The sequence below is a fragment of the Barbus barbus genome (genome assembly GCF_936440315.1).
Source record: "Barbus barbus genome assembly, chromosome: 47".
Taxonomy (NCBI): Eukaryota; Metazoa; Chordata; class Actinopteri; order Cypriniformes; family Cyprinidae; genus Barbus; species Barbus barbus.
Window position 1 is genome coordinate 24,801,703 of NC_136725.1, and position 24,041 is coordinate 24,825,743.

The 24,041-nt window shown below is 42.2% G+C and overlaps 1 protein-coding gene across 1 annotated transcript in view; it reads left to right on the forward strand.

The window, feature by feature from the left end:
- LOC306866204 (beta/gamma crystallin domain-containing protein 3) overlaps nt 1-24,041 on the forward strand; it is a 32,603-nt gene that overhangs the window by 5,940 nt on the left and 2,622 nt on the right. Inside the window, exons 4-21 of the mRNA XM_079411296.1 lie at nt 1-2,236; nt 3,671-3,715; nt 4,113-4,225; nt 4,967-5,126; nt 6,466-6,584; nt 6,885-7,011; nt 7,490-7,525; nt 7,600-7,706; nt 8,499-8,628; nt 9,029-9,138; nt 14,073-14,199; nt 14,274-14,306; nt 15,960-16,069; nt 19,224-19,350; nt 20,132-20,259; nt 20,334-20,457; nt 21,797-21,958; nt 22,848-23,007. The exon at nt 1-2,236 is cut by the window's left edge and continues 84 nt beyond it. Of these exons, the coding sequence (XP_079267422.1) occupies nt 1-2,236; nt 3,671-3,715; nt 4,113-4,225; nt 4,967-5,126; nt 6,466-6,584; nt 6,885-7,011; nt 7,490-7,525; nt 7,600-7,706; nt 8,499-8,628; nt 9,029-9,138; nt 14,073-14,199; nt 14,274-14,306; nt 15,960-16,069; nt 19,224-19,350; nt 20,132-20,259; nt 20,334-20,457; nt 21,797-21,958; nt 22,848-23,007 (4,154 nt within the window). The remainder of the gene's footprint in view (nt 2,237-3,670; nt 3,716-4,112; nt 4,226-4,966; nt 5,127-6,465; nt 6,585-6,884; nt 7,012-7,489; nt 7,526-7,599; nt 7,707-8,498; nt 8,629-9,028; nt 9,139-14,072; nt 14,200-14,273; nt 14,307-15,959; nt 16,070-19,223; nt 19,351-20,131; nt 20,260-20,333; nt 20,458-21,796; nt 21,959-22,847; nt 23,008-24,041) is intronic.

A 24,041-nucleotide genomic window follows, 5' to 3' on the forward strand; every position in this document is an offset into this window, starting at 1 on the left:
TCTATCCTGTCCTCCTGTAGTGACTTACGGCACGTACCGTGGATTGAGGGAAGTCAAGAAACCAAAGAAGAAGCATCACGTCGAGCTTCATTCGCCCATTTCTGAGGGAGAAGAGGCTACGCAACCCAACGGCCATGAGTACAGCGAGATTTCCTCCTGCGCTGTGAAAACCATGAGCTCTGATAGTCATGAAAACCCCACTGCCCTAAATCAAGCATGTCCTTCACAGCAGATAGAAGACGTGTCGGCTCAATCAGACGAGGTTCTCGCTGTTGAATCTGAACTAACTCCAGTCCACCGACTCCCTCAAGCTGCAGACTCTGGTCCTTTCGTGACCTGCGTGGAGACAGACTCGGTCTACAAGATTCCTCAAGCAGAACAAAGTGACAGCGGACTTAAGAGCAGCGGACAGGAGCATCTTGCTCAGAGTGCTACGCTTGAGAGCTTCTCAGGGGATAGTGATGATCTGACGGTTTCAGACCATCACGACACGGTTCCCGCTCAAGAGCAGAGCTCATCTTTAAGTGACAGAACAGATGATCTAGCACCTGATTCTCAGGCGTGCTGGACTCTAGAGGAGTTTGAGCTGAAACTGGCTGGGGTAGATGAAGAAGTCCTGCGATTGGAGTCTAAAAAAATGGTGGATAGCATCCTGACAAATGCCCTCGATGCCCTGCAGAAGATGGAAGCATCCGAGACAGAGCGTGAGGTCCTGTCAACCCGTGAACCCAGCGAGGGCTCAGAGGCATTGCGTATTGAAGGGTTAGATGGAGTCACTAATACAGAGCATCGGTTTTGCGTGACTTTGAGAGACCATACGCTGTCTGCAGTTCTCGAGGAAACACTTGCAGGCCATGTGGACTGCAACAGGTCGCCGCCCTCCTCAGGGTACGAGTCCATCGCTGGCTCTGACACGGACATCAGGTGCATCGTGGGCATGGCCTCTGACATCACTGTTGCCAGCGCTCCAATCGGCTCTCAGAACGAGAATCAGGTCGTGCTTGAATATCTATTTGAAGAAAAGAACGTGGATGGAGTCCGTAAGAGCAACGGGAGAAACTCGATGTCAGGGGAGCATACGGGAGAAGCGGAGTGGGTCAGATGGGAAAAGCGATCTCAGGATACAGCCAAAGACAATGCAACGAGCAATAACTGCAGACTCAGCCTTATTGACTCCTGTGCTCCATCAGCACATCAGGAGAGTCTTCAGCAAAGCCAAACTCTCAGTGAAATGGGAAAGTCAGACCCTGTTAGCCACAGTCTTGCTTCTGATACAGCAGATTCGGATATGGTGTCAGGAATCACACCAGCTACACAAAGCCATAAATCCAAAGCACCTTACTCAGACAGCGGTGAGCAGGAACAGATTTTCAGAGACTCTCAGGCTGGAGTAGATTCACATGTCCTGCTATCCGGGACTGAAGTCCAGTGCTCTGGAGGGCACCGATCTTCTCAGTGGGCCTCGGTGCAAGTGATCCGCTGCGACGTCACTGACAACCAGAGCCCAGAGGAGACTCCAGCAGATGCTGGAGCATCAGTCGAGTGTGTCTCAGCTCAGAGAATTCACTTGGACCCCATGGACAGTTCCAGCAGAACCGCAGCTGTCCTTCCCCAACACTCCCGCTTCCACGAGCTCGACCTCCACCAGGTCGACGGAGGCTTCGCCATCATCAGCGAGGAGGAGGAGAGTGACGTGGTGTTTGTGAACGACACTGGGCCCATGCACAGTCCCAGCATGCGGCGAGCCAGAGCCTATCCCTTCTCCCTGTCCCCCATCTACGAGGAGGAGTTTGGCCGCGAGCAGGCTTCGGGGCAGGAGACGCTGCAGGTTCCTCCAGCCACAGAAGAGGAGCAGAGGAGCGTGGAGCAGCCGGCCACGTCCATCCTCTCCCTCCTGCAGTCGGTCAGTGAGAAGCTGCAGTCCAGTGTGATGTGCAGTTCAGTCGAGGAGTCAGTTCACGTTCTGCTGAGCGATGACTGCGAGGATGACGATGAGAACTCCAGTGTGCTACAGAGCCGCCGACTCACTGAGACCGAACCTGAGCGCGAGACTGGCGACGCTCCAGATGGAACGCAGGAGCAGAGGGACTGTGATGGTCCTCTGAGTAATATCGGAAAGAATGCCAATACGCCTTTCTATCAGTACTTGAAGTCCAGAATAATGCCATCAGGTGATGAAGAACACGGAGACACTCAGCACATGGTGTGTCGTAGTGCAGGCAACACACTGGTCACGGTAAGCAGATTTGATTTTTCGTCTAGAATCTAGGGGCCAGTTTGACTAAACAGGGCAAATTAGCGCGAGAGCGCAATTCCAAAACAGCGCAGATGGGTGTGGAAATTTCTGCGGGTGATTTATAACAATGCGCAAATTAAAGAATTCAGATGTAATATCTCATTTACATATCGACCAACACAATGTACCAAGCACAGCGCAAATTAGCGTAGTTACAAATAAAGAAGCCACAATACAATGAAAAGACCCAGAGGCCAAAAATTAAGGGTTGCAAGAAGTTTTGATAGACTTGGTGTTGCGTGACTCCTAGTTCCTAGATGTCTTTTATTTCCTGAAGCTAATTAAAAATAACATGGTTTGGCAAACGATATGTTCGGATAATGTTTTCTTCTGGCATTCAAAATAAATGAATACGTGTGTAAAAACCCTCTCCCTTCTACCCTTGCTTCTCTGTTCTCTGCGGTGCCTTCTCTAGCAACAATAATTGCTGCCATATCAAGCACAAACAGTTTAAGACATGCTTTTTTGGGGCTTTAAATAATGGCGCAAATCCCAGTAATTTGATGAGTGCAAACATTAGTAAATCATTTGAATACTCTCCTCCCATAAACTTTGCGTCATAACTGTTCATGCTTTTTCAGAGCTAATTCATCACTGTACGTCTTTAGTAAATCCTGACAGTACTATTTTAACACCAAAAGATGGTTTGTACTGGCACAAGCTGTTAGTAAAACTAGCCCTAGGTCTTCAACCTGCTCCTGGAGACCCACAGTCCTGCAGAGTTTATGCTGCCTTCACGTGCTATTGGAACTATTGTAAATATGAGTTTCCTAATAGTAAACTGAGTATGAACGGCCACTAAAGTTGTATTTACTATTGGGACACTTGGAGATAATTTAGATACCAGAGATTCCGAGTTGGGCGGGCCATAAACTTTAAACATGGTGGAGGGGACAACCATTGCTGCTGTCGATGCTATTCTCACAACAACTACATCACTTTGTTTTGTCACTAAAGTAGTGTATTTATAGGCTAGATATCAACAATCATTTGAAGCATATTGTGTTTTATAAACAGTGAAATAAGCATGTATTTGACTGAAATTCCAGAATCATCAGCAAGCTGACTATCTAGCGCGGTGAATGTTGATATGCTTGTTGGGATGCTACATTTAATTTTTTCCAACAACAAAGCACTTGAGTGTGACAAGCTGGTAATAATGACTCCATAAGTGGGAAATAGGAAATTTCTGATAGCACATGAAGGCAGCATTATTTCCAACCTGCTCCAGCACACCTGGCCTGATCCTGATGAGCTTTGATTAGGACTGTAGCTGAACTCTGCAGGACAGTGAGAAGGGTTGAAGACCTTTGGTCTAGAATGAGATATGCTTATGTATTTTAACAAGCTTTTTAATCCTTCATGTCCTCACAGGGAGAGACCAGAGGGTTTGGAAAGGTCAACCCTAGACCTACAGCAGTAAGTTCAACTCAACTCAGGCATGTTATATGAATGGTTGTCTGTTTAGTTTGAGAACTTGAGTCTTTGAACAGCTTTGCATTCCCTGCTGGGGCTTTGAATCGGTAGAAGAAGAATCTAACTCTATAGATTGAAATCATATTTGTTATGATATCAGTTGCTGCAATGTTTTGGGACTGTGATAACAGAAATCCATTCCACTCAGCTTGCTAATATGGTGCTCTAGTCTACAGTCATATATTTTGCAGCACAAAAAATAAACTCAAACCATATCCTCATTGCCTTTGTTTGTTCAGATTGTGCCAGTGTCTTTCAGGAGGATAATGGTAGCGCTGTACTAACCCATGTGTGCACAGGAGTGTTCTGCTCTGTCGCTGATGTTTCCTGATGAACGCAGGTGCTCGTCTACGAGTCGCTGAGCGGAGAGAGAAGTGAAATCTGCGCTGACGTGGAGGATGCTGGGAGGGATCTGTTTGCTCACAGAGGAACGCTGCATGCGCTGAGAGGATGGTAATCATGTTTACTTTCATCAGATAATACACCTCACTAAAATACTTACACAATACACACACACAGTCAGTAAGTTTCCGGGCCGAGTCAGAGTTGAGATAAGTTGGTAATGGTTTTTTTATGAATGAGAGTCCAGTTGTGCTGTTGTACGAGAAATGAGCTCATCATTTTGTGTCTGAGCGGCTCTCAGAGACAGATTGAGTTTGTGTGTGTGTATAAGTGAGCTGTAGCTCATGTCTAATAGATGAAGTCATTGTGCCTGCATTTTTCTGAGCACTGAAAGCTTATGCAATGTCGTTTTGTTAATGCATGTCCACGGACTCGCCTGAGTTCTCCATTATTCAGCAGCACTCAAACACGCGTGGAAATCACAGGGGGGATGATTTTCACTTTGTTTTTCATAAACTTGAAATTGTACTGGTGCAGTGCACAGACTTTAAGATAAGATTTGATCCAGAGATTTTGAAGAAAACAACAGCGTCACACACATCCTCAGATGTTTTAAGGTTTTTTTTACATTAAATATTTGTTTGTGTAAGTTGAGTTCTGCGGTGTTCCTGTCCTGTGTGTGTTTCTTAATGCTTTTTGTTCAGTCACTTCCTGTTCACTTCTCTGCTCAGTTCCTTCAGTCTGAGACTCCTCTGGTCTCCACTGCAATCTCCTTGAGATTCTGTGTGCGTGAGAGATGATGTTGTGTTGCTTGTTAAGATGGTGATGTGTGTTTAAATGCTGTGTGTTTAGTTGGCTGCTGTATGTGGATCCATTTCACCGCGGCTCGTGTGTTCTTCTGGAGGAGGGTCAGACTGTGATGACCAGCGGAGGATCTCAGCAGGACCTGAAGGAGACCAGGGAGCCCGGCAGGACTGATCTGTCTGTCCGCTCTGTCCGGACGTTGCTCAAGGTATCAGGAGCCATCTGTCTCTCACTGTTTTGGTGTGTCAGTTACTGGATATTACATGTTTCTATACACAGAAACACTGTTGTGATTGTGGTGTGTCGAGCGAGAAATCAGCACAACTATACCCACTAACAAACGCCAGTGAATAGAAATAATAGCTTATAGCGCCACCTTCTGGCAGATTGTCTCAAGAATTGATACATAATTAGTCACTTTGTAATGTATATGCTAAATCTCATTATGACCAGGCATATCTTTATTTCTATAGCACATAATAGTGTACAGATTGTTTCAAACCATAATAATCAAAGAAATAACAATCAGTGGCGCAAACTTTGTCAAATAAGAGACTGATTTAAATTCAGCAGTAAAGCAGACAATAGTGTCCATATTTAGCTTAAGTTCAGTGTTGATTCAAAATTAATTAAATAATTATTGAAGGGAAAAAAAATGAACAATTAGACTTCTTTCACCCAAACTGAAAAGAAATACAGCACATAAGTTTTTGAATATTTCATGAGGCAAGAAGAGGTCTTCAGTTTATTATTGGTTGTTTGTTGCTAAACAATTGGCTTATATATTTTAACACCGTATCTGTACAGCTTTGGCTCCAAATGACGGATTAGCCTGGCAAAGACCTGCTAATTCTGCTCTGGTTTAACAAGACCATAACCCAGGGTTAAACGCTGCAGGAAAACATACCACAACATTTTTGTTTTTGAAGATGAAAATGCAGCATCTTACCTAGTCATAAGCCTTATTTTTTGACCCAAGAAGACATTTTAACCACGTTTTCTTCCTGTGACAGAGTCATTGTAAATTGAAAATCCCTTTATGCCACACATCTATCAGTTTACCATAGGCTACTATTGTCTTCAGTACGTGAACCAGATTGGGGGAGAGATTATAAAATTTTGGATTATTATTTTTTACAAATTAATTATTTAAATTGTATTAAGTTAGGTACATTATTTTGGAGTTGAGGAGAAAAAAAAAAAAGCTTTCTCTTTAGCTTTACCTTAGGGGAGCTGTGCCTGTGGTTATATCTCTAAAATTATTTGACACATCTGAATTCTGCTGTTTTTGTCTTGTCGGTCAGTAGTTGATATTTGCCTCCTCCTGTGTGAATTGGACCAGCAGACCAGGAGGGGCTGAAAAAGCAATATACTGGAAATATACTGTAAATCATACATTATTTCCTTTTACCTCAGTGTTTCATGCATTTTTATTAGCTTCTCGGGTGAATGCACAGACACTCATCAGGATCTGTGTTCACTCTGTGTTCATGAGCTTTGATGGTGTTTTCTTCAGTCAGTGACGCGTCTAGTGTTGTTGTGTGCAGGACGACGGTGTTCCAGAGATGCATCTGTGTCCCAGCTCATCTCAGACCATCCGTCTTTACTCTGCAACAGACCTGACGGAGCCTGTGCTCCTTTCCGAGCTCCGCGTCACCAACGGATGGTAGGAGATACAGTGCATTTGAGTGTGAAAACAGCATCTTTGTCTCAGATTGTTGACCTGGACTAAAATCATCAAAAATTATGTGTTGACTTGGATTTAGATTTTTTCTTAATGTCTTGATCACCAACTGCTCATTTGAAATGCTTTTGATACTGGCACCAGATTTAGTTTATTCACCACTAAAGGTCTTGTCTGCTTGGATTGTTTTTGACATTTCTCTTCAGCGAGACGTTAAAATAGCTGTTGTTGTGCCGGCAGTGGTTCATGCGTGTTTTGTCCATGTTCTCTGAATGTGTGCAGCTGGTTGGTTTACGAGCAGCCCGGATTCAGCGGCCGATCCGCCGTTCTGGAGACGGATGAAAGAGTCTCACCGGTGCTCCAGAACTCACTCCTGTCCTGCGTCAAGAGTCTCCAGCCGCTAAAACTGGTACATACTATCAAACCAAAGTTTATTCAGACACCTTCAAAATTTCTCACATTATCACAGTTTATTCTCTATGGTAATAAAATATGACGAGCTCAGAGTTAAACTGTGTCAGATCAAATTCATCCTAATAATGTCAGATAACTTTGATAGAAAGGTTTGTAACAAAACATGGTCCGTTCAAAGTGTCAAATCTAATTTTTGGTCTCAATTTTTTATCAGTTTTACTGGTAGTCCACTGCATGAAGAATTTTTGGGTATAATATGTCAGTTTACTTTAATTTGCTACCCTCACTTACATAAATGAACTATAGTGTCCTGCACCCACTAGTAAAAAATTATCAAAAATTATATCTAGTGTCTGAACTATTTTTGGTTTGAGTGTAGGCAGCGTTTCCGTCCTCAGACACGATCAAGTTGCTCTCCGCAAACATCATGCTGGTTTGATCTAATGCGAGTGTTTCATGTGTTTTTGACGCAGGGCGGGCTCCGGGTAACCAGACCGCTGGACCCAAAGGTGAGACGCCACACTCGCTGTTGTCCAGAGCTGTTCTGGGATCCATGGATCTGATCGCTGTGTGTCTTGTGTAGGTTGTGTTGTTCGAGAAGCTGCAGTTCCAGGGTCAGGTCAGAGAGCTTCTAGATCACGAGCCCCGTCTGACGGACACCGCTGCATCTCTGCGTGTCACGGGTGGGATGTGCGTGTCTTTATCAGAGAAACCAGCGATCATGTGATACATTTACAGACCTGGTCATTTTGCTCTCTTAAGCTGGACGAGAAGCGCTGCGTCACATCTAGGGTGATTCACACACCGGATGTGTGTGCAAGTTTAAATTTGAATCAAATCCGCAAACAGCCAAAAGGTCACTTCAAGCTTGAACAAAATAGCATTGACGAATTTAGGTGTTTGAAAAAACAGCGCAAGCAAAAGGAGTGTATTATATATTTGTATATAACGCACATAGTCCAGAGGCGTCCAAACTTTTCACTATGAAGGGCCAAAAATCAAGCCCGATGATATATAAAAAAAATTATATAAAAAGGATATATCAAAATCTTAATGTAAGAAAATTTTATAGAAAAAAAAAAATCAATTCCACTATATTCTCAAAAGTTCAATGCAAAAGAGGAACAATGATAAATGGTGAATTTTTCCTATTTTTATTACATGATATGGCATGGCAGGCCAAAACAAAGCTGAGGGTCCTGGTTTAGCCATCTCTTATACAGACTATATTCGAGCCACAGAAAGTCAAAGCTTTTGCTGAAAAATGCACAATCTTCCATTCTAGAGTGAAGTCAGAATGTGCATTTAATGCAAGTAATGTAATGAAAAACTATGTGTGGAGCAGCAGGATTGAGTCGTAGGTGTGGGAATACTCATAGAAAACAATGTGTTTTAATGTTAAAGGCGTGACGCAGCGCTTTTTGTCCGGTGTGTGTATCATCTAGATAGCAGACAGCTGATGTGTGTGTGTGTGTGTGTTAGATGGGTGGCGTTCTCCAGCAAGGGGTTCAGAGGTCATCAGTGTGTTCTGGAGGAGGGTGAATACTCGGACTGTACTCAACTGTTCGGCAGAGCGGAGCTATGGATCCAGTCGCTGCGCTGCATTCAGTCTGTGAGTCGTCTCGTCTCGTCTCTGCCTGATTTTCATGCACACTCTGTCATGTCTGTCCAGTGCACTGTGAGCCAGCGGTCAGCTCTGAACGTCAGTGTTTGACAGCAGAATCACCGGCCGTGTGTTTCATGATGCAGATGTTCTGTTATCAGTCTGTTCTTAAACGTTTGCGTCAGTGTCTTCATCTGGCCTGTCTGTGCTTGTTCAAACACTGTTTTATAGCAGGTGAAAATGCCAGTGAGTACTGTTATTGAATCAGCTCAGCACTGTTGCACAAGATCATGTTTTCGTATTTTATAACAAAAACTTTGAAAGGAATAATTACATTACAGAATGACCGTAGCAGGGTATTGCGGGTTTGCTGATGGCTCTGTAACGTAAGCGTCCTTCTTTCCCGCAGGATTTCCTTGAGCCGTCTGTGAGTCTGAAGATCTCTGATGAAGAAATCGACGCTCATCAGGAGATCCCTGATCTGCAGGAGACCAGCGCTGTCTGCGTGAAGAGTGGAGCGTAAGGCCACATTTCATCCACGCGATCAAAATCACATGAGAACGATAACTATATTGTGACATTTTGTTTATAAAGTAAGTAAAAAAAGTAAAGTCGTGACGTATTGTCAAGTATGGTGACTAGGGGTGTGCTCAAAATATCGATTCTTAGATACATACCGATATAATAAAAAAAGATACAGTATCGATATTCTAGCCCTTAGTATCGATACTCCGCCCAGCCATTAGGGGGCGCAGCGGCGCCCGCGAGTTTCAAAAAACTCATGGAAAATATTAAAGCAAGATGTAGCATTTAAGTGATTTCATAGTGAAATATGTTATGGCAGTACATGGTGTCACAAAAAAAAATTATAAGAAGATTTAATAAGAAGTTAAGAATAATAAGAAGAAGATTTTGTGCTTGTGTGAGCTCAGACTGTAATGTAATGTTTGTTTATTTCATTCATGGATATTTTTTTTTTCCCACAAAACTTACTTCATCATCCTCATTCATATAATTTATAAAACCATGATGAAAAGGAGGCAGGATGAAGAATATCTTATATTTCCTGCCCCCTCAAAAAAAAAAAAAAAAAAAAAAAAAAAAAAAACGTACCTTGGAACCTGTACCCTTGGAAAGTTAAATGTTGACTTGTGGTAATTTCCAGATTAATACAATTTGTGTACAATTAATCAGAGCACTTAAAGTTGCAAATATTTAAGCAAAATGCACTGTGTTATAATGCACTTTTGTCTTCAATAAATTGAAGAAAAATGCAGAGTTCTGTTTGTTGAGTAAATGTGTTCAGCATTAACTAATTGGCTCTGGCCCATGTATTTTTATTGAATCGTATCGAATCGTGTCACATTGTATCAAATCGTATCGAGACAGCTCTGTATCGAGGTACGTATCGAATCGTGACCTGTGTATCGAGGTATGTATCGTATCGCCAGGTTCTCCAAGGCATACAGCCCTAATGGTGACCCATACTCGAAATTGGTGCTCTGCGTTTAACCCATCCAAGTGCACACACACAGCAGTGAGTAGTGAACAAATGCACACACACACACACACACACACACACACACACTGTGAACACACACCCGGAGCAGTGGGCAGCATTTATGCTGCAGCGCCCGGGGAGCAGTTGAGGGTTCGGTGTCTTGCTCAAGGGCACCTCAGTCGTGGTATTGAGGGTGGAGAGAGCGCTGGACATTCACTCCCCCCACCTACAATCCCTGCCGGCCGGGGACTCGAACCCGCAACCTTTCGATTACGAGTCCGACTCTCTAACCATTAGGCCACGACTTCCCCCAATTATAAGTGTGCTGCAGTCTTCGCTTTAAACCAGGGGTCATCAAGTTCTGTCCTGGAGGGCCGGTGTGCTGCAGAGTTTAGTTTCAACCCTAATCAAACACACCTGAAGCAGCTAATCAAAGTCTTACTAGGTATACTTCAAACTTCCAGGCAGGTGTGTCGAGGCAAGTTGGAGCTAAACTCTGCTGGACACCGGCCCTCCAGGACAGAGTTTGAATGCTTTAGGAATATCTCCATTCTGTTGCGTTCCTGCTTGCCTCATCTGGAATATCTTTCCGTTATTTGCCGCCCATTTTATCTGCCCCGGGAGTTCTCATCGATCATTGTTACTGCTGTGTACATTCCACCACAGGCGGACACCGGCTTGGCTTTGTCTAAGCTTCACGATGTGCTCAGCGGCTACATTAACAAACATCCTGACGCTGCCTTCATCATCGCGGGAGACTTTAACAAAGCCAATCTCAAGCAGGTCATGCCGAACTTTCATCAACATGTATCCTGTCCAACTAGAGGACCAAACACACTGGATCATTGCTACACTCAGTTCAAGAATGCCTACAAAGCGCGCTCACTTCCGGCTTTTGTCAAATCGGACCATGCCGCCATTTTCCTCACACCGGAATACAAACAAAGGCTCGTTCAGGATCCTCCGGTGCAGAGAGTAGTGACGCGCTGGTCCTCTCACTCAGAGGCTATGCTGCAGGCGGCGCTTGATGACGTCGACTGGGACATGTTCCGGGCGAATTCTTCTGACGTCAGCGAGTTCACGGATGTAGCATTGAGCTTTGTAAACACGCTAACCGAGCAAGCTACAGAAACAATAACTATAAGGACATTCTCCAATCAGAAACCGTGGGTGGACAGAACAATCCGTGCCGCGGTTAACACACGCACTGCCGCTTACAATGAGGCTCTTCTGTCTGGGAATATGAGCGAGTACAAAGCATCGTGCTATGCTCTCCGACGCGCAGTAAGAGCCGCTAAACACAGATACAGAGAGAGAATTGAGTCTCATTTCCAGCTCAATGACTCTCGACGGATGTGGCAGGGACTGAGGACCATCTGTGACTTCGGAAACACATCCTCCGCGGAGGTGAGAGCAGATCCATTGCTGGCCGACGAGTTAAACATCTTCTACGGCCGCTTCGATGGCAACGGCGGCGGCGTGTCTCTGCCGACCAGCACGTCAGGAAGCAGCAGGCAGAGCAGCGATGATCCTGTAATCACTGTGTCGGAGGATGAGGTTTGGAGGGCGCTAAAGAAAGTGAACGTCAGGAAAGCAGGCGGACCTGATGGGATAACCGGCCGTGTTCTGAGGTCCTGCGCTGATCAGCTCGCTGGTTTGTTCACTTCTATCTTTAATGAGTCCCTTGCTACCTCCGTGGTTCCCACCTCATTCAAAAAATCCATCATTATCCCTGTGCCAAAGAACAATAAACCCTCTTGCCTGAATGACTATCGCCCAGTTGCCCTCACATCTATAGTCATGAAGGTTTTTGAGAGACTTGTAAAGAGCCACATCTGCTCCTCCATACCTGATACTCTGGACCCTCTTCAGTTTGCCTATCGCCCAAATAGATCTACTGATGATGCCATCTCTCACGTCCTCCACTCTTCCCTCACACACTTGGACAGCAACAATGGGAATTATGTAAGGCTGCTATTCATTGACTATAGCTCAGCTTTCAACACTATAGTCCCCATCAAGCTGGCATCTAAACTCACAGACCTCGGCCTAAACTCCTCACTCTGTGACTGGATTCAAGACTTCCTCACCGGCAGACCTCAAGTGGTGAAAGTTGGCCAGTTCACCTCAAACTCCATCACCCTGAACATAGGAGCCCCACAGGGCTGTGTCCTGAGTCCCCTGCTCTACTCTCTCTACACGCATGACTGCGTGTCCTCTCACAGCTCCACATCTATTGTCAAATTCGCTGATGATACTGTGGTTCTGGGCCTCATCTCCAACAACGATGAGACCGCATACTTGGATGAGGTAGAGAGTCTCACATCATGGTGCCAGGACAACTGTCTCTCTCTGAATGTGAGCAAAACTAAAGAGCTGATCATGGACTTTAGGAAGAGACAGCAGCAGCCCTACAGTCCTCTTATGATCAGTGAGACCCCTGTGGAGAGGGTGAGTAGCTTCAAGTACCTCGGTGTAAACATCTCAGAGAACCTGACTTGGACTACACACATCCAAACACAGGTTAAGAAAGCCAGGCAAAGACTGTACCATCTGCGACAGCTGAGGAAATTCAGGGTCTCACCAGCAATCCTGAAAACTTTCTATTCAGGGACCATAGAAAGTGTATTGACTTAGTGCATCTCAGTGTGGAATGGAAACAGCTCCAATCAGGACTGCAAAGCACTACAGAGAGTTGTGCGCTTAGCTGAGCGCATCTCAGGGTCTGCTCTCCCCTCTCTGCAGGACATCTACCTCAAACGCTGCAAAAATAGAGCTGTCAAAATCATCAAGGACTCTAATCACCCTGGTAACCATCTATTCACTTTGCTTCCATCTGGTAAGCGCTTCCGTAGCCTGATGGCAAAGACTGAGAGACTTAGGTGGAGCTTCTTCCCCCAGGCCATCAGGCTCCTAAACTCTAACTCTGTGTCATAACATCACTTGACTCCATGTTAATATCACCATATCAATAAGTTATTCATAATTTTTTCTACCTTATATTGCTGCTATTTAAATACCCTGTACAACTTTTTTGCACATTCTTTTGCACATTCCTTTTTATTACTGTTTAAGTCAACAACATACTGACCTGCACATTTATATTTATATTTTTTATCTTTTTATTTTATTCTTGAATTTTTTTCTACTTTTCTTTTCCTTAATATTTGTATACTTTATAATTGCACTGTCCTTGGAGCGGACCTGACCTACATTTCACTGCTGGTTATACTCTGCATAATTGTGTATGTGACGAATAAAGAATCTTGAATCTTTAAACGCTTAAGCTGATTGCATCTGAGTGGATTCTGATTGGCTGTCAGTGTTTTTATTGCTCATCAGCTAGAAAAAGGCCTTCTGAAAGTGACTCCAATAATATCGTTATCATTGTGCTTTTTGAGTTAAAGTGATCTGTTAAAACATTATAGTTTGTTGTAGTAGTGACATGGACTTCACTATTCTCTTTGAGTTGAGCGATTTATTAAAACTTCATAGTTATCATAATAGTTATCAATAGGGGTTTTCACATCAGAGGAAAGTTTTCAAAGTTCCTGTAACTGTCTGGTGCGAAAGCTCCTATTTTAACTGTGGTGTGGACTTATTCTTTGTGATTCACAATTTTATTGATTCTCAGGCAAATTTCAGAATAGAATACAGTAACTCTGTTCAGAATCAACATTTTACCCCGTTAACAAACCCATTGGTGTGGACTTATTCTTTGAGTTCCAGCAGGGGCCCAAAACTCAGATCCTGCACAGTTTAGTTCCAGCTCTGCTTCAACACAATTACCGTGTAGTGTTCAAGTAAGGACATGGATCAGGTGTTTAATTAGGGTTGAAGTTAAACTCTGCGGGGCTGTGGCTCTTCAGGAGTTCTACACTGTTGAGCAGTTATTAAAGCGCTTTAGTTATCAATGTGAATGGCTCTTAACAAAGTGTTTGGTGTGTTTCAGGTGGGTTGCGTACAGCGAGCGGTGTTTCACCGGACAGCAGTGTGTTCTGGAGAAAGGCTGTTATCCGGAGCTGCTGGACTGGGGCGATGGACAGAGCTCAGCGAGATCACTGCGGCCCGTTCACAGAGTGAGTCTCATCAACTGAGTGTGTTTGTTTGATTCATGACACGCTTTCACTGATGAGTCTTAATTTCTCCACAGGAAGTCTGTCGGATCATGGAACCGAAGTTTCTGGTATGTTTGCGCTTCACATGCCGCTAACATACAGTGCACAGCACACCCCCTTTAAAACTTAAATTCAGCAATTACTCTTTACTTGGATGACATGTTAGGGTTCTTTGGAGATATAATGTTCCAACAAGCCTGCTTCATCAATTACCAAAGAAGAATGTTAAAATTATTCAGCAAAATAAGATTTTCTTATCAAAGTGATAAAATGTTGTGTTGCAGAAATGAGTACACCCTCCTGAAAGTTACTAAAAAAAAAAAAAAAAAAAAAGAAAGTGTATAGGTTCAAGGCTATTTTTGATCAACAGTTGAATCAAAACTGTTAAAGACAAGTAATTTCCTGACAATTAAAAGTGTTATATAGCCCACTGAATCATACTCAGACTTAATGCTGGCAGCAGTGGAACCACTTGAGAGGGAACTGCCAGGTGACTTATTTCTTAGCATAAAAGAGGACAATGTTACAAGAGGAATACCAAATTATTGTTTTAAGTGTGAAAATATAGCAGAAGTAGCACCGACATTGAAAAACAATGGACTTGTGACAAGGCTCCTGAAATAATCAGGTCTTCGCTTTAAGTTTTCATTTAGTGATGAGGGAATTTTTGCAAGAAAAAGAGCAGGAACAATAACATGCAAGTGTCAGCAGAGCCAGCAAAAGCTATGAAAAGAGTGAGACTTTATCTCACAGATCAGCCTGCAGAAGTGACATGCATGGCTGTTGTCACCACTAGAATTATCTACTATAGCCAAAGCAAAATAAACTCATTTAAACTCTTCCAAGGCCCATATTTACAGAATTGAGACTTCTGGGAATCCATACTCTGGTCTCAAGAGACGAAGTCAATCATTTTGGATCCAAAAGCATCCAAAATGTTCTGGTGTTGCTAGAGGAGGAGTACAGTGAGAAGTGCTTGGTATCCACAGCGACGTTCAGTGGTAGGAAAGCTCTTCTATAGGAATGAATGAGTGCTGAAGGTGTGAGGGAGTTGTGCTTTATCAACACTGTCATGAATTCACACACCACTGTGAGATGAATCACAAAAACTTGAAACAGAAGATGCTAGAAGATGCATTATTGGGTATTTTTTCAGTGTGACAATGAAAATATTCATTCTCCCAAGGTGGAAATCCTTCAGTGGACATTTATTTCACTCAATCTTAATGCTCTTGAGCAGCTGTGGGGGATTCTGTTGAGACGAGCTGAGCAAAACTCCCCATTAAAGACCAGCGCATTCAAGGAGCTCGTCCTCCAGGAGTTAAACAGGACAGATGTGAAATTTTGTCATGAACTTGTACACTCAGTGCCAAGAAGGGTCAGAGCAGTATACTTAAAGTTCTGGAGGACATACTAAGTACTAGAATATTATACATTTGCTGAATTAAATCTTGGGTGTACTCATTTCTGCAATCCTTCATTTAAACAAAATTGGCTAATTTACTTATCTTACAGAAAATATTGGCATATATTTTGTTGTTTTTATTAAGTATATGTTTAATACATTTAAATTTTACCATCTTTCCATGAATTATATTAGTGATCATTAAGAAAAACATCTTTTATATTTATTCAGAGGGGGTGTACTCATTTATGCTGTGCACTGTATAAGTGTGGAGAGTCCCGGCGTGTGCCGCTAATGTGTTTCTCTCTGAGCGCAGCTGCGAGTCTACAGCCAGACACGGTTCAGCGGTGAGAGCCGAGAGTTCGAGAGCGATGTTCCCGACTGTGGAGCTCCAGGAGTCGAGTCGCTGAGGGTGATCCGGGGACGGTGAGAGTCCACACGCTAAACCTGTAGCTATAAATCACCCCTTCAGCTGCGGTCCTTCAGTCCAGCTCTCTCAATTCAGTTCACTTTATTGGCATGACAATTTAGTGCTGTGCAATTAGTCGAATTTGATTATCATGCGCATCTAGTCAGTAAAACCGGTTTCTTGATTAGTAGTTAATCGCCATCACCTGCTTTCAAATGGAGCGGGAATGACTACACAGAGCCGTAGGCAATATCGTGTTCATAATCGAAGGGGATTCGTTCTTGTCAGTGAACTACGGCTCTGTGTAGTCATTCCCGCTCCATTTGAAAGCAGGTGATGGCGATTAACTACTAATCAAGAAACCGGTTTTACTGACTAGATGCGCATGATAATCGAATTCGACTAATTGCACAGCCCTACATAACATACTTGGGTACATATTGCCAAACCATTGTACAGAGCAGAATAAAAACAAAAATACATATAAAATACATCCATATATATATATATAAACATTGATGGTACTACTAATGCAGATGTGTTCACTCTTTAACTTTAGTTAGTGGCATTTATAAATGTGACCCTGCAGCACAAAAGCAGTCATCAGTAACACAGGTATATTTGTAGCAATAGACAACAATACATTGTATGGATCAAAATTATACATTTCTCTTTTATGACAAAAATCATTAGGATATTAAGATCATGTTCCATGAAGATATTTTGTAAATTTCCTACCATAAATATATCAAAACTTCATTTTTGATTAGTAATATGCATTGCTAAGAACTTAATTTGAACAACTTTAAAGGAGATTTTCTCAATATTTAATTTTTTTGCTCCCTCAGATTCCAGATTTTCAAATAGTTGTATCTATTACATCAAACCATATTACAAACCATACATCAATGGAAAGCTTATTTATGCATCTTTCAATAAAAAAGACCCTCATGACTGGATTCAGTTGGGCAAAAAAGTATTTAGTCAGCCACCAATTGTGCAAGTTCTCCCACTTAAAAAGATGAGAGAGGCCTGTAATTTTCATCATAGGTACACTTCAACTATGAGAGACAGAATGGGGGGAAAGAATCCAGGAAATCACATTGTAGGATTTGTAATGAATTAATTGGTAAATTCCTCGGTAAAATAAGTATTTGGTCACCTACAAACAAGCAAGATTTCTGTCTCTCACAGACCTGTAACTACTTCTTTAAGAGGCTCCTCTGTCCTCCACTCGTTACCTGTATTAATGGCACCTGTTTGAACTCGTTATCAGTATAAAAGACACCTGTCCACAACCTCAAACAGTCACACTCCAAACTCCACTATGGCCAAGACCAAAGAGCTGTCGAAGGACACCAGAAACACAATTGTAGACCTGCACCAGGCTGGGAAGACTGAATCTGCAATAGACAAGCAGCTTGGTGTGAAGAAATCAACTGTGGGAGCAATTATTAGAAAATGGAAGACATACAAGACCACTGATAATCTCCCTCGATCTGGGGCTCCACGCAAGATCTCACCCCGTGGGGTCAAAATGATCACAAGAACGGTGAGCAAAAACCCCAGAACCACACGGGGGTACCTAGTGAATGACCTGCAGAGAGCTGGGACCAAAGTAACAAAGGCTACCATCAGTAACACACTACGCCGCCAGGGACTCAAATCCTGCAGTGCCAGACGTGTCCCCCTGCTTAAGCCAGTACATGTCCGGGCCCGTCTGAAGTTTGCTAGAGAGCATTTGGATGATCCAGAAGAGGATTGGGAGACTGTCATATGGTCAGATGAAACCAAAATAGAACTTTTTGGTAAAAACTCAACTCGTCGTGTTTGGAGGAGAAAGAATGCTGAGTTGCATCCAAAGAACACCATACCTACTGTGAAGCATGGGGGTGGAAACATCATGCTTTGGGGCTGTTTTTCTGCAAAGGGACCAGGACGACTGATCCGTGTAAAGGAAAGAATGAATGGGGCCATGTATCGTGAGATTTTGAGTGAAAACCTCCTTCCATCAGCAAGGGCATTGAAGATGAAACGTGGCTGGGTCTTTCAGCATGACAATGATCCCAAACACACCGCCCGGGCAACGAAGGAGTGGCTTCGTAAGAAGCATTTCAAGGTCCTGGAGTGGCCTAGCCAGACTCCAGATCTCAACCCCATAGAAAATCTTTGGAGGGAGTTGAAAGTCCGTGTTTCCCAGCAACAGCCCCAAAACATCACTGCTCTAGAGGAGATCTGCATGGAGGAATGGGCCAAAATACCAGCAACAGTGTGTGAAAACCTTGAGAAGACTTACAGAAAACGCTTGACCTCTGTCATTGCCATCAAAGGGTATATAACAAAGTATTGAGATTAACTTTTGTTATTGACCAAATACTTATTTTCCACCATAATTTGCAAATAAATTCTTTAAAAATCCTACAATGTGATTTCCTGGATTCTTTCCCCCCATTCTGTCTCTCATAGTTGAAGTGTACCTATGATGAAAATTACAGGCCTCTCTCATCTTTTTAAGTGGGAGAACTTGCACAATTGGTGGCTGACTAAATATTGTTTTGCCCAACTGTATCATTTCTTTGATTCTTCCAGGTTTTTCAGGGTTGGTGATATTGAGTGGTTTGTTAGTCAGATTTGACACCAATACACAAAGATGACTTTTTTTGAGCACTCTTTTTTTTTTTGTGTGTGTGTGTGTTTTTAGTGCTTTAAAATGAAGAGAATATTCAGAACTGGAATTTAAGTGAATCCAGAACTTTCAAACTCTTTATTAAATTTAGGGAAGACAGCCTAGTTCTGCTCTACATACATTATTAGGTGTGTTTCTGTGCACCTGAAGGATGCTTCTGCAGAACTCTACATGCAGAGCTTCTAAAGGGTGTTTGTGCCAATCTTTATGGCTGTAGTTACTCGTTGGGCCCCAGATCTCACTTCCATGCAGGGCAGTGTGACACTATCAAGAATCTTTGTCCAAGTTCTGATGGGAATGTTTATTTTGAATAATTTCATTTGTATGGCATGCATGACTTTTAAGTAATGTTTTAATTGCCAAATTGACATTTCCAGTGGGAGTTAAAACCAGACCAAGATAATTATATTGTAAAGCATGTTGAAGTGTGGTTTTGTTTACAGTAAATATATGTAAATATGTCTCTCTCTCTCTCTCTCTCTCAGTTGGCTGCTGTTCGATGAGGAGCGTTACTCTGGTAACCAGTATATCCTGTGGGAGGGGCATTATCCTGATCTCACTTCCTGTGGATGCACATCCACAGCCATCAAGTCTTTAAAGCCCATTCCATACGTGAGTCTCAGGAGACACAAGAAATAAACATTCGTCATCAGTAGACAGGGTTTCTAAAATGGCTTAGTTCTTAATTAAGTCTTAATTTGCCTTAAGGTCTTAAATCAGAGCAGAAAGTCTTAAAGTCGTGGCATTAAATGTTGCATGAACATGATTACTCTCTTCCTCAGTGTTTCTGTCATGTTTTCCAGTACAAATATCTAAACATCCTTAACTCAAGACACATTTACTGGAGATGCAAAATGAAGATATGAAGGCTTGTTTTCTCACCAAAGTGAGTTTATGATCAAAATAAATATATATATATCTGTCAGTGGGGATGAAAACTTGTTTTCCCTTTGAATTGAGTAGTTTTTCCTGAGTCTAATGGCAGATATTTGCTCTTGATTTAATCATGAGTTCACTTAATTTTGACCAATTTCTCATAAAGCATGACTTCATGTCTTACGTAATTTTGCGTCTCCAGTAAATTAATCTTTAATTGAAAAACAGGACAAACGTACTAATGAACATTTTTTACAGTGTGATCAGAAGTACAGTAAAATTATTTCATTTATAGTGTTTGGAGCAGAGATAATACATAAAAAAAGAAATGGGAATTTGTAGGAAGTTGTATTTTCAGACTTTGAAGTGTTTCTAACACGAGACATTTACATGTAGAGATCATATTGATCTATTGTGTTCCCTTCAATTTTTTTTGGACTTGGTCCTAAATTTTCCTTTCATAAACCCCTCAGAACCCTGGCTATGTGTGTTAGTGTTTGTTTGTTGTTGCGCTCAGAGTTTCGCAGAGCCATGCGTGAGTCTCTTCTCTCTCAGCGGGTTCGAGGGCCTCGAGGAAAGCTTGTGTTCAGACGCGGAGGACCGGACCGGCTTCTTCATCCAGTCTGTGAGAGTCCAGAGCGGCCTGTAAGAGCTCTTTATTACTCTCTGCTCTGATTAAACCACTGAGAGTCCAGCTGAGCGCCGCTGTCGTCTCACAGGTGGGTGGCGTATCAGTACGCTCGCTTCAAGGGCCGGCAGACGCTGCTGGAGCCGGGAGAATATCCGGATTGGGCTGAACACAGTGGCTGGGACACCATCAGATCGCTGAAGCCTCTCACACAGGTCAGCTTTCAGTTCATCACCAGAACGATGCTCTCAGCTTCTGTGTGCATCTGGATGGACAGATTTAAATCATGTTTTTGCAGCACTGAGCAGTCAAGGAACATTTATTTATACAGCGCTTTTAACAATACAGATTGTGTCAAAGCAGCTTTACAGCATTAAATAGAACAAATAGTGTGTCAATGCAAAAAGACAACAGTAAACACTCAGTTTTCAGTTAAAGGCAGTTCATCATTGATTCAGTGATCGTCCAGCTCAGTTCAGTTCAGAAAATATCTGCTTTCAAGTCGACGATATCGCTGGAAATGAAGTGTAACCAATCACAGACGTGAATGCATTGGCCTATCAAAGGCAGAGAACAAATCTGCTCTCATCATAGTCTAAGTATAAACGTAATGTAAATGAAAGATTCACTGAGTCATTCTAGTGTTTCATCTGATCCTTGTGAATCCGGGAGTTTATTATAGAAACATTCTATCTGGAATTCTTCACAAATTCATATTACAGGAACAGATGAAACTCGATTTATGATTCCTGTCCTGTCTACGATCTAAACAGCTGCTGTGAAACAAACATTAGATATTAAAATCGCTGTGCTTTTATTTAAGCGCTGAACAAACAGAAGTTTTGAAAGGTGAATAAGATTAATAATAGGTTTGATCTCATTATATTTTGTCTGTAATTATTTATCAAAGAGTCTTCAGAAGTCTTTCCACCAATCAAACATCGCTGTTCTTCATCTTGTGTTGTTAACAACTCTAACACTGTTTTAATGTGATTTTTACTGTTGGTTTTCCAGTAAGTTTAAAGGAGATGTTCACCCAAAAATGATAATTGTGTCATCACTCATGATTTTGGCTAATTTTTAAATGTAAAATTTTGGCTGTAAGAATTTCTTTCTTCTAAGAACATATTTTGAAGAATGTTGCTGATAGGCATTGACTTTCATAGTATGAACAAAAAATACAATAGAAGTAAACGGGGACCAGCAACTATTTGGTTACACACATTCTTCAAAATATCTTCTCTTGAGTTCAGCGTAAGAAAGAAACTCACACAGGTTTGGAACGACACGAGGGAGAGTAAATGATGACTGAATTCTCATTTTTGGGTGAACTGTCGCTTTAAAGTTAATAGACCAGTGGGGTTTTCCTAAAGTTCAGGCAGTTTTTAGGGTTCTTGTCCTGCTTCTGTGATTCCTTTCCTATCTGTGGTTTAGATAAGATCATGTTATGTAATTCTGAAATAGCTTTTGTCCTAACTGAAATCGCCAAACAGATCAAATAGGATTCTAATGTCAGGATCTTTCTGCCAAATGCACTCCTGTCTTTCTCTTCAGCCCAAAGCGTTCGTCCAGCTGCGCAGCCGAGCTCTGGGTTCGGTTCTGACCAGCGAGAGGGTTTCAGACGGGTCCTTTCCAGCCAAACTCTTCCTGAGTCCCGCCGATCGATCTCTGGACACACAGCGCTGGATCTTCACCGACGGCCTGCTGAAGAACACGGTCAGTGAGGAGAAACACGGCCCACATCTGTCGAGAAGAGCTGATAAAAATACTCTTCTGTCACTGGAACATTAGTGAAATCATAAAGGTCTCCTCAGATACAGCGGAGGCCAAAATGATTGGAACACTAGTATTTTCAGCAGCTAAAAATGGTTTTAAGTCAGTTATTTCTATGTTTTGATGTAGTGTGTCAGTAGGAAATATCAGTTTACATTTCCAAACATTCAATTAGCCATTAATTGTAATAATCCAGTGAGAGTTTTGAGATCTGATCTGATCATCATCAGTCTGTCTGGAATGACTTGAAGAAACAGAACAAACTGAGACAGACTAAATCCAGAAGAACTGTCTCAAAGATGCTTCAAGAAAGCTACATGCAAAGCTACAGTACTGTTAAAAGTTTTAGGCACTTGTGTAAAAATACTTTAAAATGAGGATGCTGTCAAAAATAATGTCATAAATAGATTTTCTTTATCAATTAAATGAAATCAACATTTGATGTGAGCATCCTTTGTCTTTAAAGCAGCTTTTGTCCTCGGTGCACTTGAGCAGAGTTTCTCAGGAGCTTTGCCGGTAGCTTTCTTGAAGCACTGTATTTGTAGGAAGATGTTACAGCCTGTTTCTCTTCTAGATGTCATTGTTTCATATTGTCATCATAGTTTTCAGAAAACAAGCTGTTAAAACTTTGTCGGGTCACCTTTATTTCTACAGCGCTTGATACAACAGATGGTTTCAGAGCAGCTTCAGAGTAATAAACAGCAGTAAAGCCATTAGTGTCATTATTCAGCTCAGCTCTGGAGCTCTTCACAGCTCATCAGATGCGCTTCAGCTCTACAGTAGTTTGATGTGAACGCTGTAGTTCAGCTGTGATCGCTGTGTGTTTCTGCAGGCGCGGGGGGGCTGTCTGTCTGTGATCGGGGCCAAGGCCTGTGCCGGGGCCCCAGTGGCATTATGGGAAGAGCACGGGCGTGTCAACCAGCGCTGGAGCCTCAATGAAGATGGAAGCATCTGCTCTCATCTGAACCGCAGCCTGGCGCTGGACCTCAGAGGTACGAGGATGCTCTTTGGCCATCAGTGTCCAGCAGAAACACACGTGTGTCTGATTTATGTTTGCAGTGCTTTCTCCAGAGCCGGTTTCTGCAGGTCTTAAAAGGTCTGTTCACCCTTCCACAGATTAGGCCTTAAAAGGTCTTAAATTACAGTTGAAATTAAATTCATAAAGTTTTAAATTCATACAGTCGTGGCATTAAATGTTGCATACACTGCAAAAAAATAAACAAATACAATAAATAAATACATAATTGAAAATTAAGGAAAAATACAATTGAATATCTTTGTCTGTATTTTTTTCTTGTGTTAGAAATATCTAAAAATCCTTAAATTTACTTGATGCAAAATGACGATGTGAAGTCTTGTTTTCTGAGAAACTGAACAAAATTAAGTGAGTTTACAGGTGCATCTCAAAATATTTGAATATCGTTAAGTTTTTCTTGTAACTTATTTCAAAAAGTGAAACTTTCATATATTTTAGATTCATTACATGTAAAGTAAAACATTTCAAAAGTTTTTTTGTTAGAAGCTAAAATTAGAGCTTACAGCTCATGAAAGTCAAAAATCAGTATCTCAAAATATTAGATTTTAGAGTTTCAATTAATGACCATCCGTACAGTATGAATTCAGGGTATCTCTTGTTCTTTGAAACCACAATAATGGAGAAGACTGCTGACTTGGCAATGATCCAGAAGATGAACATTGACGCTCTCCACAAAGAGGGTAAGTCACAGAGGGTCATTACTGAAAGATGTGGCTGTTCACAGAGTGCTGTATCAAAGCATATTAAATGCAAAGTTGACTGGAAGGAAGAATTTGGGAAGGAAAAGGTGCACAAACAACAGAGATGACCGCAAGATTGAGAATACTGTCAAGCAAAGCTGATTCAAACACTTGAGAGCTTCACAAGGAGTGGACTGAAGCTGGAGTCAGTGCATCAAGAGTCTCCACGCTCAGACGTCTTCAGGAAAAGAGCTACCAAGCCACTTCTGAACCAGAGACAACGTCAGAAGCGTCTTACCTGGGCTGTGGA